The sequence below is a fragment of the Labrus mixtus genome, chromosome 4, assembly GCF_963584025.1.
Source record: "Labrus mixtus chromosome 4, fLabMix1.1, whole genome shotgun sequence".
In the NCBI taxonomy this organism is placed as follows: Eukaryota; Metazoa; Chordata; class Actinopteri; order Labriformes; family Labridae; genus Labrus; species Labrus mixtus.
The window spans coordinates 15833657-15847168 of NC_083615.1; the positions used below are offsets into that span (position 1 = coordinate 15833657).

General features: G+C 41.9%; 1 protein-coding gene across 1 annotated transcript in view; it reads left to right on the forward strand.

The window, feature by feature from the left end:
• LOC132972899 (pleckstrin homology domain-containing family A member 7-like) overlaps nucleotides 1-13512 on the forward strand; it is a 167674-nt gene that overhangs the window by 107490 nt on the left and 46672 nt on the right. The window contains exons 5-6 of the mRNA XM_061036040.1: nucleotides 1205-1322; nucleotides 12747-12851. Of these exons, the coding sequence (XP_060892023.1) occupies nucleotides 1205-1322; nucleotides 12747-12851 (223 nt within the window). The remainder of the gene's footprint in view (nucleotides 1-1204; nucleotides 1323-12746; nucleotides 12852-13512) is intronic.

Consider the following 13512-nt stretch of genomic DNA (forward strand, 5'->3'; position numbering starts at 1 on the left):
CACACACACACACACACACACACACACACACACTTTATTCATGCCCTCCGTAGTGTGTGGGAGGAGGAGAGGGAGCAGAGTCAGGCCAACATGTCTTCAGGTCATTCAGTGGCCCCGATGGCTATTTGTCTTAAGAACTCTGCTACGAGCTAGCACAAGCGACACATAAATAAGACAAAAAGCTAGCCCTAACCTGAAGTGTGAAAGTAGACAAAGGATGGACTCTGACAGAAAGGACTCGTTCTCCTGACAGGGAAAACTTAAGCTGGATCAGCTCACATACGCGCCGGGCCGCCGGCTTTGTGGGGCGCAACGAGCCCAGGCTTCATCTATGAGTTCAGTTTTTAGTTTAGTTGGCTCTCAAAAGAAGGTAAAGCTATCTATCTATCTGGTCGGCTGTCAAGTCCGGTAGCTTCTCCAAGTTGTAGACATCCGTACGGGTTCTCTCTCAGCTGCTGGCTTCATCGGAGTCTAGTTACGTCATTTATAGCGCCCTCTGCTGGTGAAAGAGAACTGCTTGTGTAATACAATGAAACTCAAATGAAATGAAAGTTGACCAGTGAATTCATCTCGTGATATCGGCGCATATCGGTGATAAAAATAACCAATCCTGATAGTCACTTAATATGATAATATCGGCCGATATTATCGGCTGGCTGATAAATCGTTCGGGCTCTAATCTACAAGGCTGCCTCTGATCTCTATACACAGATTCTGCACATGAATACAGGCTCTTGAGGCAGAGGAGGAGACTCCTCTGACTCTTTTGGTGTCAAAAGAGTTCCTGTTTCTGTTTTTAACAAGAGTCATGCCTGAGTAGTTATGCAATTCTGAAAATCCTATACAGCAATTTTGATTTATGTCTGTGAACAGATATCATCTTAAAATCTCACCATAGACACTGTCTGTGCACTCCAACATAAGTATCATATCTCAAGTTGGTAGTTGTTTCAAATGTGAATCTTGGTTTGAACATCTCACAGAAATAATCGCCTGCTTCACCTTCACTCTCAGAGAAACATTCAGTCTTTTTGATATATTGGTTTGTTCATGGATTGTCCTGCCCTTTAAAGAAAAGGTGTGAAATAATGAACTACACATGGAAACTACTCATAACCACCACAAAGAAGTTCTATTCCTGCTGTATGAGATTGGAAAATGTGTGTTATAAAGTGTGTGTGTGTGTGTGTGTGCTTTTGTCCAGGCCTCAGGGTGTTCGTATGATGTCCAAACACACGGGCGAGCAGCTGTCCAGCACCACCGTCAGCGAGGCCTCCACTGCCATCACCTCGTCCACGGTGGACACAACGCCTGCCTCCAAGGTAAGTCTGTTTATCTCTCTGCGTGTCTGTGTGACTTTGTGTGATGTATGTGTGTATTAATAAATTCAGTTTAGTTTTCTGCTCCATGTCGTCACTGCAGTCCTGCACTCAGTGTTCTGGTGGTTTCTGTTTGGCTGCTCGTTGCTTGTTTGTAACTCTGCTAATTGTGCTGATGTCTGTCTCGGCCAGGACACTTTTTAAAATAAGATATTTTTAATCTCCACGAGTTAAAAAAAAAAACTGTCCTGTGAAGTTCCTACATTTTCATACAGAATGTGAAAATAGAGATCAAAGGGAAGCTAGGGAATGTAAAATGTTTGAGTTCCTCAGGAGTACAAAGGTTAGAGCCATCTCTGTGTCGAGAGAATAATGACAGAAAGAAAATCACCGTAGCCGTGCTTGAGCTGGATGTAAAACTTGCAGGTCAAACAGTTTTGATCTTGTTTGAGAAGAAGAAGAAGAAGAAGAAGAAGAAGAAGAAGAAGAAGAAGAAGAAGAAGAAGAAGAAGAAGAAGAAGAAGAAGAAGAAGAAGAAGAAGAAGAAGAAGAAGAAGAAGAAGAAGAAGAAGAAGAAGAAGAAGAAGAAGAAGAAGAAATGTACCCTCCTTTAATGCTAAATCAATTTCAAAGTCAATCCTGACGTTTATATTTCTCATCAGAGGTTTCTTTCTTAAATAATGCTGTCAAACCTGACGGCCTGTGACAGTTATGGAAACCTTTTTGCTCTGCCTGTTAAAGAGCAGAAACATCTTTATAATCCTCCATTTTTCTTCCATGAAGAAATAGCCCTGTTTCTCAGTGAACAAATACTCAAACCTAAACTGCAGTGACTACAGGACTGACAGTCCTCCCATCACTCCTTTTGTTTGCTAGTAATCTCAGCGCCTTTCCTTATGAGCCACAGCACATTCAGACATAATCAGACTGCTCTGACAGTCTCTCTGTCCCACAGCTGACAGCTGCAGTGACCATCAGACTCTAGGGACTGTGGGAAATCAAGCCGGAGGCATTTAGGACAGCAAACGCCATCACTTTTGAACACTTCATCATTTATTTCTGCAGTTTTATAACCTCTATATGCTAACATGTTTCCCCTCTTCTCCTTGTTTTTTTTTTCCATGTGCAGATTATTTATTGCATAAAATCGAGGTACAGTAGTAGTTATATTAAGATGTTCTAAAGCTGCCAGTAACTGACCTGGTTAGCCGTATGCTGCAGAAATGCAACAATGAGGCTTATCTGCTTAAAAAAGTAAAAGGTGGGAAACAGGGTAGTTGTCAGTGTGTACGCCCCATGTGTGGAGGCTACAGTCCTCCAAGGAAGCAGCCTGGGTTTGAATCCGACCTGTGGCTCCTTTCCTGCATGTCATCCCCCACTCTCTCTCTCTTCCTGATTTCTGACTCTATCCATTGTCCTGTCTCTAAAATAACGGAATAAAAAGCCCAGAAATAAACCTTAAAACAAGGTGTAGATTTGTCTGTGAATGGAACAAGTTCTTGTTTGATTAAAGTCTGGTTCAGAGCTCGGCTCGTAGATCTGATCTAATTACAGCTGAGTCCTTCCTGTCTTTTATGCAGGAAGTGGTTCAGCAGGACAGAGCAGGCTGTGTTGACTTCTCCTTCATTTAATGAACTCATTAACTCTTCTTTCTTTCAGGCACTTAACCTTAACACTCCATCTTCATTACTAATCCTTAGGTAAAGGATTTTCAATTATTGCAGCTAATTACAAATGGAATAATATTTTATGATATCTAATGCCCTGCATAAACAGCCTGTCTTACATCTTTAACTAAAGTACAAGTGCAATCATTTATCTGCCTGGTCTGCACATGTCTTCACAGCTGTTGGATGGATTAATAGAGAATTTGGTGCAAATATTCTTTCTACCATCTGATCAATAATTTGGTTGATGATCAAAAACTTGCACTCATGGCTGTATTAAAAAGACCCAAAGTTAATCCATCATGAGCATTTAGCAACAAGTTACAGTGGCAAGAAAAAAACGACCTTTTAAGAGACAGAAATCTTGTTTCTGTATCCTCAGCTGTACTTTGTGTTTAGAGCATGTCAAAATGTAAATGTTGGTACATGACCTTCCTTAAGGTAAAATTCTCAACATGAACATGGTTAATTGTAAGCATGTTGCATGCTGTTATTCTACATCCTCACTGAGACTCCAGCAAGTCGCGTTGTATGTTTAAAGATTTTTTTTGGGGGCTTTTTATGCCTTTAGTCTAGAGATAGGACAGTGGATAGAGCCAGAAACCGGGGGGGAGAGAGAGAGAGTGGGGATCGACATGCAGGAAAGGTGCCACAGGTCAGACCTGAACCTGGGCCGCCCGCTTTGAAGGACTAAGCCTCTGTACACAGGGCGCACACACTATCCGCAAGGCTATCGGCGCCCCAATGTTGAATCTTTGATCATGGAAAATAGATTTGAGTTGAGTTGAGGTTTCATCACTTGTGCTGTTGTCATGAATAGAGAAAATGACCCATAGTAACCAAGACAGTCTCTCTTTTAAAAAATGTTTTAGATATAAAGTTGGACATTTTATTAGGGGGCCTAATGAGGAATGACTCACCATTGGAGCCAGCCTCAAGTGGCCACTTGATGAACTGCATATTTTTTATACTTCTTGCATTGGCTTCATTTCTCGTTCCTGAGGTTGCTGCTTGGGTTGATCCATCCTGGAGATCTTCATTCTGAATTCTTGTATACTGTTCATGTGGAACTTGCTCTATAAAACTGCTCATATCTACCTTAGAATAGAAACCCACACTCACACTAATATGGACTGATTGGAGACGTGTGAAGAATATCAATAAAACTCTTCTTTTGGAGCCTCCACTCTTCACTTTTCCCCTTGTGCCTGCTTGTCCTTCAAACTTTGATGCAGGCATTGTGCCGTTTCTGCCACAATAATGCAATTCATTGAAGCAGTTCTAATAAGATTCAACTTAGTTTCCAAATGCAGAACTCCAAATACATTTCTCTCTGATCTGTTTTAAGAAGAAGTGAGGCTTCATTAATCCCTGAGGAGGAATCCAATTTGATCACTCTGTTATTATTGAACATGCTGTACCCTTTAGACGTCCGTTAATCGATGTTGGAGTTAGAGAGCTCAGAGCAGTTGTAGATCTGTTGCCTCGTTGAAAGGCACCCAGGAAGTGAACTAGAACCGGTGAGGGCTTGGTACGATTACTTGAGTGCAGAGGCAGACAACAGGCAGTCTTGCCTCACTTCATTTAATTCTGATTAAATGCTGAATTTCAATAGTTAGTTGCAATTATTTGCATGTTTAAAATTCCATTATTTTGCATTTCAAAACAGTTTTTGTGATGCTTTTATTTTGAATTTTTGTACTGTCTTTAGCTAAGGGTACTTCACTTTGGATGCAAACCTGCTTTTACTTTGAAAGTTTGATGGTCACGACATTAACTTAACCATGAGGAACTCCATACGGATTGAAAATGTTTGATGTCACATGGCATGTCATGGTATTTGACTTGTCCTCTGAGCTATTGGGGAGTTTTTTTTTAAGTGAAAAGAGCCATTCCAAGGCGCAGTGATTTCATCCATTTCCATCAGCAGCTACAAGAGGACGCTGTGGTAGCTTAGGTGCGCCTAAAGGACAAAATAGATTAGTGTGATTAAAATATTGCATTAATTCCAGACCTTGATCACAGCATCGGATGAACGCGTTGATGCTGACAGCCCTAAATACATACCCTCCCCCCAAAATGTGTGCCCTGTGTAAGGCGTACATTTTGTTCAACATAGAGAGGTCCATCGGAATTTTAAATTCTCTCTCTCCGTCTTGTGTTTTCATTTTTCTCCCTGTCACTTGTCTTTCTCTCTGTCTATATCTCTCACTCTTTTTCACTCACACATACACACACACATCCGCAGCTCCGCAGTGGCGTGAAATCTCATCCTGCCCCATCAACAGGTGCCTCGGGACTGAGATTGAGCATGTGTCATGGGGTGCGGTACGGAGATGACAGGGCATCCATCACGACGGCCCATCACTGTTTCCACACCCGTCCCCCCCCCCCCGTCCCCCTGGCCGGCAGCCCTCCCAGGTGCTCCGGCTCATCAGCCCTGCCATCCGACTGCAGGAAGCCTCACTCTGACACAGAAAAGTCTTGACAAAAGAATGTTTCTCAGAGGAGAGATGAGTCATGGGCCTCTTTGCACAGCACACAACCATCAAGAAATGAATCCACATTTTAAATAAGTCACATCCTCAAACTTCAGAGGCTAAGACATGTTTCTCCCACGACCCGCTCACTTCTCTCCTCGGTGCACTCGTGTTCTGTCTGCTGGATGCATCTAGTGATCTTTTCTTCACAACTCGTCTGATACACTTCTTTGGGATTCATTCTGGAGTTCCTGTCATTTGACTGTTCTGAATTTACTTTATGTGTCTCATTATTTCCCTGTTCCATTCTTGAAACGGGTTTCAGATTCATGAAAATTATGATTTGGCAGTTCAATAAAAGGCCATGTCTATTTTTACCTTTCTGTTTTCTGTACAGAAACTACAACCTCACCTTAAAGACCTATTTAAATCAGGAGAGACTTAATTAAGAATGTACAATTATTTATTTAACAATTTAGAAAAGACAAATGTGTTCGGCGATTAGACTCCACCATGATGTCTTCATGCAATCAGAGGGTGTAGTGAGGCCGACAGTAGGATACGATACCCCCTATGGAGTGTAGACCCTGGTGGTGGTGGTGGTAGAAGAATGCAGGATGTGACGAGGAGTGGGTTTCTGAGGCTGGATCTGAACTCTGCTGAGCTGGACTGGAGGTGACCGGGTCAAAGGAGGGTCACAGCGATCACACTGAAAGTACAGATTGACTGCGGAAGAGAGAGAGAGAGAACATATTTCAAAATGTGACAGTAGCAGGATGATTGGTTGATCGAGGTCATGGCAGAATCTGGTATGGTTATTTACTTAAAGAATAAACACCCATAATCAGCTGATCACCAGAGCAGGGAGACGAAGGAAGTGGTAGAGAGGGAGGGGCTAAGTTGACCGAAAAAATTTAATGAATTTCAGCATGACTTTCAAACAAGTCTAGCTGAAATATATTTTAAAGCAGATCACTTTAAGTTAGTTTTTACACTTAGCATTTAACCAGAAGAAGGAGCTAGTGAGCTGAAGTTAGCCCGGCCCCACCACCCCCCAAAACACTGCAGGAGAATGTCAGAAACCAACTCATATTAGGGGGCGGCAGTAGCTCAGTCTGTAGGGACTTGGGTTGGGAATCGGAGGGTCGCCAGCTCAAGTCCCAGCACGGACCAAGCCCAGAAGCTGGTCTGGTAGTTGGAGAGGCGCCAGTCCACCTCCCGAGCACTGCCGAGGCGCCCCTGAGCAAGGCACCAAACCCCAAAACTGCCCTGGAGCGTTCGCTGTTGGCAGCCCTCTCACTCCGAAACCTCTCCATTAATGCATGTCCATTGGTGTCCTGTTTGTGCATGTGTGTGTATTTCAGCCTGTGTGTGTTCATGTTCATTAGACAGAGTTTAAAAATTGAATTTCCCCTCGCGGGATTAATAAAGGATAAATTCATTAATATTAAACTTGTATTTTAGCCTTATAAATGACTCACACCAGAAGTTGTCAGTTCTTAAATCTTTGTGACCAAGTTGGAAGCTGAGTGTTTTGCCACTAAAAGTGACCCAGGTGGACTTTTGAAAACTCACATGTTGTGTAAGATTTCGTGTCTATAATGTGAGGACAACCAAAACGAGATAAGGGAGGAGAAAGCTCTTCTCCCGTTTAATTATCTCGCCCTCCCAGGTAATTCTCGTCCCGGTGAGGGATTTGATCCTGCGACCTCCGGCTCTCAGACCGGGCTCCGTTGGTGTTTTAGGTTTCCATTAATGTGACAAATAGCTGCTCTGCATGCTGAGCCACTCACCTACAAGACAGAGTGCTTCTTTGCAGCAGGGACCACAGCCTTTTCCACACAATTACCCCCGGCTTAAAAATAGAACACTGTACCACACACACACACACATATCTGCAGGCAGAGACACACATGCATGGGCAGACACTGAGTATATATTTACTGATGAGAGACGTGAATGTGACAGTGTTTGAGCCGCTCTGTGTCTTTGCATCATGCTTGGCCAACCGGCTTCCCTCTAATTAGCGAGAGGGGTTTGCTGTCTTCCAGCTGGACGCCTCCCAGAGCTGCTGCCAGCCTGCGTTTACAGTCGTGCAGCCGTCACACTTTATCTTATATACAGTAACAGTGTGACGATTGGTGTGTGTGTGTGTGTGAATACTGTAGGGATGCAGTCTTTCTTCTGAGGCTTCAGACTAGATGGCGGTGTAATGAGATTTCATGAATATGTAGCGTAATTAAATTATTAAGATGTTATAGCTTTATTTAACCTCGGATTAAAAGAAGGGGGCACCACTTCCTGTTAAAGGAAGAAAATAACTTTCATGGTATAAGTTAATTAATTAATCAGTCAGTTTCATATCTTGAAAGAAGTAAGTTCTGGAAATGTTAAACAAGAAAACACACAGACAAAGTCCTGAATTTTATGTGTAAAATTTAATATAAAAAGGGTAAACAATAATATATAGATGAAACAGATAAAGAATATGATTATTATGATCAGGATAATGCAATTATAATGTATGGTGACATTATATATTTAGTAATGAGATAAGACGCGGTATTGTTTGAATGACTTAATCAGAAAATGGTCAAAAAGAAAAAGTTGATAAAGAAATTTTGGGATTCTATTTAGATTTAAAGGAGGGCTCTGAATAGACACGACTCAAGACTTAATCTTCCAACACCAGCAACCAGCAGTCTTACTGTGAGATGTGTTCGATTGAACTCCGCCGGCTGGTCCCGTTTCAGTCTCTGGCAAGTGGTTCTTTTCAGGCCCAGAGAGGTCCACGGGCCAGATTAGATGCTTTAACAACTTGGTCGGAGTGTGCAGCTGGGATGGAGATTGTACGTCGGTTCAGCCGTCATCTCAGAAGCTTCAAGAGGATCCAACAGGAAAAATATCAAAGAGTCTTTTGATACGTCGATTTCCAATTCAGATTAACCTGATGGCCATCTCGATGAATCCAAACTCAGGAATCGGCGTTCAAAATTGAAGAGCAAATACTTTGAAGAAAGTTCAAAAACCTTGATTGAGCCAGAAATAATTGATGTTTCCAAAAATTGTGCGTGAAAAAGAAAGTTTGGCAGAGACTCGTCTCTATGGCACAAACTTAAAAGAAATGATTCAGACCGAAGTCCGAAGAGAAGCGAGCAAGAGCTGAAGCTCTAAACTTCACAAACCAAAAACAAAAAAACGACAGATCTGAGCTGAGTGTGAACTCTTATCAGCTTCAGGAAAAGGAGGCAGCCCTGCAGGAGAGGTGGGGGGCCGCCCACGGGTGACTCCCATTCTGACTGGAGGACAATTGTTTAAATGAGTTTACTCAATAAGATTAAGAATAAGAATCTAAACATACACGTCACCATACATTCATTTTGATATTATTTCTATCAGATCCACGTTGATGTAGGTTCACGTCATGTTTAGACAAACATTTCTATCAGATTCATGTTGAGAGGAAAATCACACCACCTGGGAACATCCTCAGTTAATCCCAGCCTGTAGGTGAACAAAACCATGTTATACAGTCAACATTCTTAATAAGACATATTAATAAAGTAGGAAAAGAAATTGGTGTCTTTAAATAACACCTTCTATAGCTAATATCAAAGAGTATGCTTTATAACACGTCTAAATGTATAATTATGAAGGTTACGTATTCATGGATGTTCTAACACTAGATGGCAATAGCGCTCCATGTCAAATTCCTATTAAACATAATATAACTCTTATTCCTATTCTGAAAATCAGATTTTGAGTTTAAAAAGATGATTACAATACATTCAATGTGACAATTACAAATATCTAGATGAAGAAAGACATAAATGTTCATTTGATGCAGAATTTAACGCTGTGGTTTAATTCAGTTCTTCAGCAGTCCTTCAACAGATGGTCAATTTTAAGACTTTGCAGAGACTGGTTTCGGTCACAGTTCATGTCTTTGGGGTCAATTCGTAGATAGCAGAGTGTTCTGTTTCCGCTCGGTTGTTTATTCAAGGTGTCGTAAAAGTTCATAATATCCTGTCTGAGAGGGAGACTTAAGTCATTGATCAGTTCCTTTGTTCCTTGGTAAAAGTAATGTTAATCCACAGTCCTGAGTCCTGCAGGAAGAGAGGTTGTAAAATGTGGCTGCTGATAGCGGCTACAAATATGTGCACAGTGTATAAGAGGATTTACAGGATTATACAACAGCCGCACACAAACCGTTAAAAAAAGGCAATAATGTCCAAGCCACCAGCACCTGTGCATTCCTTAAACGTGTTCAAGTCAGGATGATTCAAACATCACAGCCTCATATGTTGTATAATGTTAATACAGCTGGTAAATTACATCTCAATGGGCTGGAACAGAGGTAAATACTGCCAGTACTAACATATACAACACCCAGAGGCTCCCCTACAAGATAGGGTTGGAATTAAGTTTTCACTTGAAAGTGAGGAAATTGGAGTTCAAGAGATCAACAAATGGGTTACACAGAATAAAATGTTGCATTTCCAGGACCATTTTCTGTTCGCCCATCTGTGAAAGCTGAATTACTTTGGAGCAGCAATTTTCAGCAGAGATGAAGTTTGAATCTGTTTGACTTTTCTGGTGTACCTAAAATCGAACAGTTGCTGAAGTTCATTCGGCCCACATGGTTCTGCTGCATGTTTAAGTCTCTGCTCAGAGGTTGCTGTTTTACATTTTGACATTATTTCAGTTCATATCATTCTGACGTGGTGCATTCTCTAAATGAACACATGCTTAATTTTAGTTATAACGAAATATAATGCCCGGGGCCAATATTTAATCATGGCTTAAAACAGCTTATGTCAGCATTTAACTCCTTCCTATCTAACATAACTGTTAGCTTTGATTTAACCCATCATCCAATCATCTCACAAACACTAACAAACAGCAAACCTCGCCTTTTTAAGGGTAATATTTTAAGCTTTCTGCTTTTATTTTGATAGGACAGTGGAGAGTGTAGGACTTCAGGACAGAGAGAGAGAGAGAGAGTGGGGAGTGATAATTAGGGGAAACGCTCTGTAGGTCAGATTTGAACCTGGGACCCTCGCTTGGAGGACTATAGCCCCTATACATGGACTGGGACCTAACCGCTAGACCATCAGCGCCCAAAGCATTAAACCTCTTCTAACACAATGGTATTATTAGCGATAAAGTGGCTGGATATTAGTATTAGTTGTGATGGTATTAGCCCTTTACACATTGCGGTGCGAGGCGGGATATTTCCAGCCTGTTCCACCCCCTTCCCCTTTGCAATGTTTAACACACAGAGGCAGAAAGGTGGGGTAAATCATCCCGCCCCTGACCTGCTGATGCAGATAGTAACAGAGATGTAACAGGGGCGTGGAGGTGGCAAAGTGTAATGACACAGAAGGGTGACACAATGCTGAGTGCATGTCTGAATGTGTGTGTGTGTGTGTGTGTGTGTGTGTGTGTGTGTGTGTGTGTGTGTGTGTGTGTGTGTGTGTGTGTGTGTGTGTGTGTGTGTGTGTGTGTGTGTGTGTGTGTGTGTGTGTGTGTGTGTGTGTGTGTGTGTGTGGAGCTCTCACTGTTTAACACCTCATGCCTCTCATGCTTCTTGAACACTGTGACGCAATGTGAAATCACACCCTGAGGCAACAGTTTTATGAGGTTGCAAATGCAACGTAAAAGTACAAAGGTGTAGTAGAGGGGAACTCTTATACGCCGCTGTTGGAGCATTGCAATGTTTAAAAATGGGTTACTTATTGTTTTTTTAAATATGAGAGACAACGGGCCATATGTGAAGCTAACCCATAAGCTTTCAGTAGACAAATTCTAAAATCTTAATTTAACCACTGTCTAGCTCACAGAACTTTAAGCTTTAAAGGTCACATATTATACTCCTCGTAATAAGTCTCAGAGCTCCCCAAAACATGTTTTTGAAGTTTCTCGTTCTAAATCCACTCTGATCCTGTATTTGATCATGCCTATAAACCCCTCTATTTCAGCCCTGCTCAGAACAGGCTGTTTCTGTGTCTGTAGCTTTAAATGTAAATGAGCTGTGTCTGACCACGCCCCCTCTCTGGAAGGGTATGTTACTCAGGCTTCTTTGCTCCATGCCCTATTGTTTACAGTAAGAAGGCAGACTCAGAGGGCAGAATAAACACCTAGCTGTGGGAGTGTCACCCACCTGGGGGAGGGGTTACTGCCCTTTGTGATGTCATGAAGGGAAAATCTCCAAACGGCTTGTTTGAGCACACATTTTCTGAAAAGTGGAGCAGGCAAAAGATGGAGTTATGAAGCACATGTGTCTGAATATGAAACTTGTTTTGTTCGGCTAAATGCCCCTCCAGATTTATGGATCAATTGTCTTTTCAGTAACAGGTCAGTAAAGAAGCGTTGATTTTTAAAATACTTTTTGGATTCAGTGTGTACAACCTTAAACCTGGAACAACCCAGAGCAACATTATATCTGCACCTTAGCTCCCCATATTCATGAAGTCAGAGGAAAAATGAATTTAGAGTTAATGTCTTACTCTTACTTACTCTCCTTGATGGTGGCTGTTCAGGTTCACTAGCAATTCCAGCAGGTGTTGGTCGGTTTGGCAGTCGCACCATGCAACCTGCAGGTCACAAACCCACTCTTCTAACCTCCTACCTGATTGTCTTCAGAGGCTTTGTCAATCCCTGACAAATGCCATGGAAACCTTGGCTGACTGTGTAATGGAGGTCCAGTGGAAAATTGTCTGTGCTCACATAATGGCTCTAATTATGTAACAACTGGGGCAGGAAGAGAGGTTGCTGAAAAAAACGGGCTAATAATGGTGTGGGTGAAAGTCTATTCAGCGATGTTTAAAATCAGACTGAATGGTCTGATGAGGCACAGCGTGTGCACAGATATAAGTTAGTCTGACACACGGATCAGTCTGGCTCTCTGTTGCAGCCTTTTTAAATACAGTTCTGCATAAATGTTTTCATTAAAGGCTTTTAGAGGGTCTTTGGTGCCTTTGGTGATATTGAACTAACCGGGCTAATGAAGAAATGCTAATGATGATGAGCTGTAACAATTTGCTCTACAACTTAACTGCCGAGCTGATTAGAGGTGTAAAAACAAACGGAGAAACTCGCTAATTAACATACAATCTGATAATATAGCATCACCCAACAGAGAATTAACTAAATTATCAGTACATGTGTAATTCACATTCTGTACATGCTATTTGGTAACATTACTGCTAACCGCTAAGGACATCGATTGTGTCCTCCTTCATCTCATTAAAGCCTTTATTTGTATTTGTGTGTTTCAGGGCTCTCGCTCCAGCGGCAAAGTGCACAGCTTTGGGAAAAGAGATCAGGCCATTAAAAGGAATCCAAATGTCCCTGTGGTGGTCCGAGGATGGCTCTACAAACAGGTAAGGACACACGATGAACGAAAACTTTCTGAGTCGACAGTTTCTGATTTCTGTAAAAAAGATCAAAGGTGTATAGAAAAATCCAATATAGACGTATCAAGTGGACCTTGATTGAAGCAGCAAGCTGTTGACGTCTGGTGTGTTACTATCAGGAAGTTAAATTTTACTGAAGCCAAACTAGCAAACTATGCATCAGTAAATAGTGATAGTGACAGTCGGTTCAGTTTTAAGAACTTGGTGTAGTTGGAAAAACATGAAAGCAGAGTAAAGGAATCCCCTCCTGGCATCAGCAGCAGATCTAGACCTGGAAATTGTACCCTTGAAAAGACGAGTCAGATTGGTTTTTCCCCTGCCATTGTTGTTGACGAGGCTGATGTTGCAAGTCCCTACCCCTTCTTGATTTTGATTGGTCTTTTATGGAGGGAGAAGTGACGCTGCCGCTGTTCCAAAAGTTGAGAAAAAACCCAAAGCACTGTGAGCTCAGTCGAGAGAAAACAGCTGACGTCGAGGGCGATTTTTAAATCACATGATATACTATCTGATCTATACTGTTGTAATAAATCAAGCTAAAGTTAGCTGGATAACTGCGGTAAGCTAAGCAACCCAGCACTTTCTTCCTGTGCATTATAAATGGATCGTCCAGGCTTTATGTAAGTCCTCA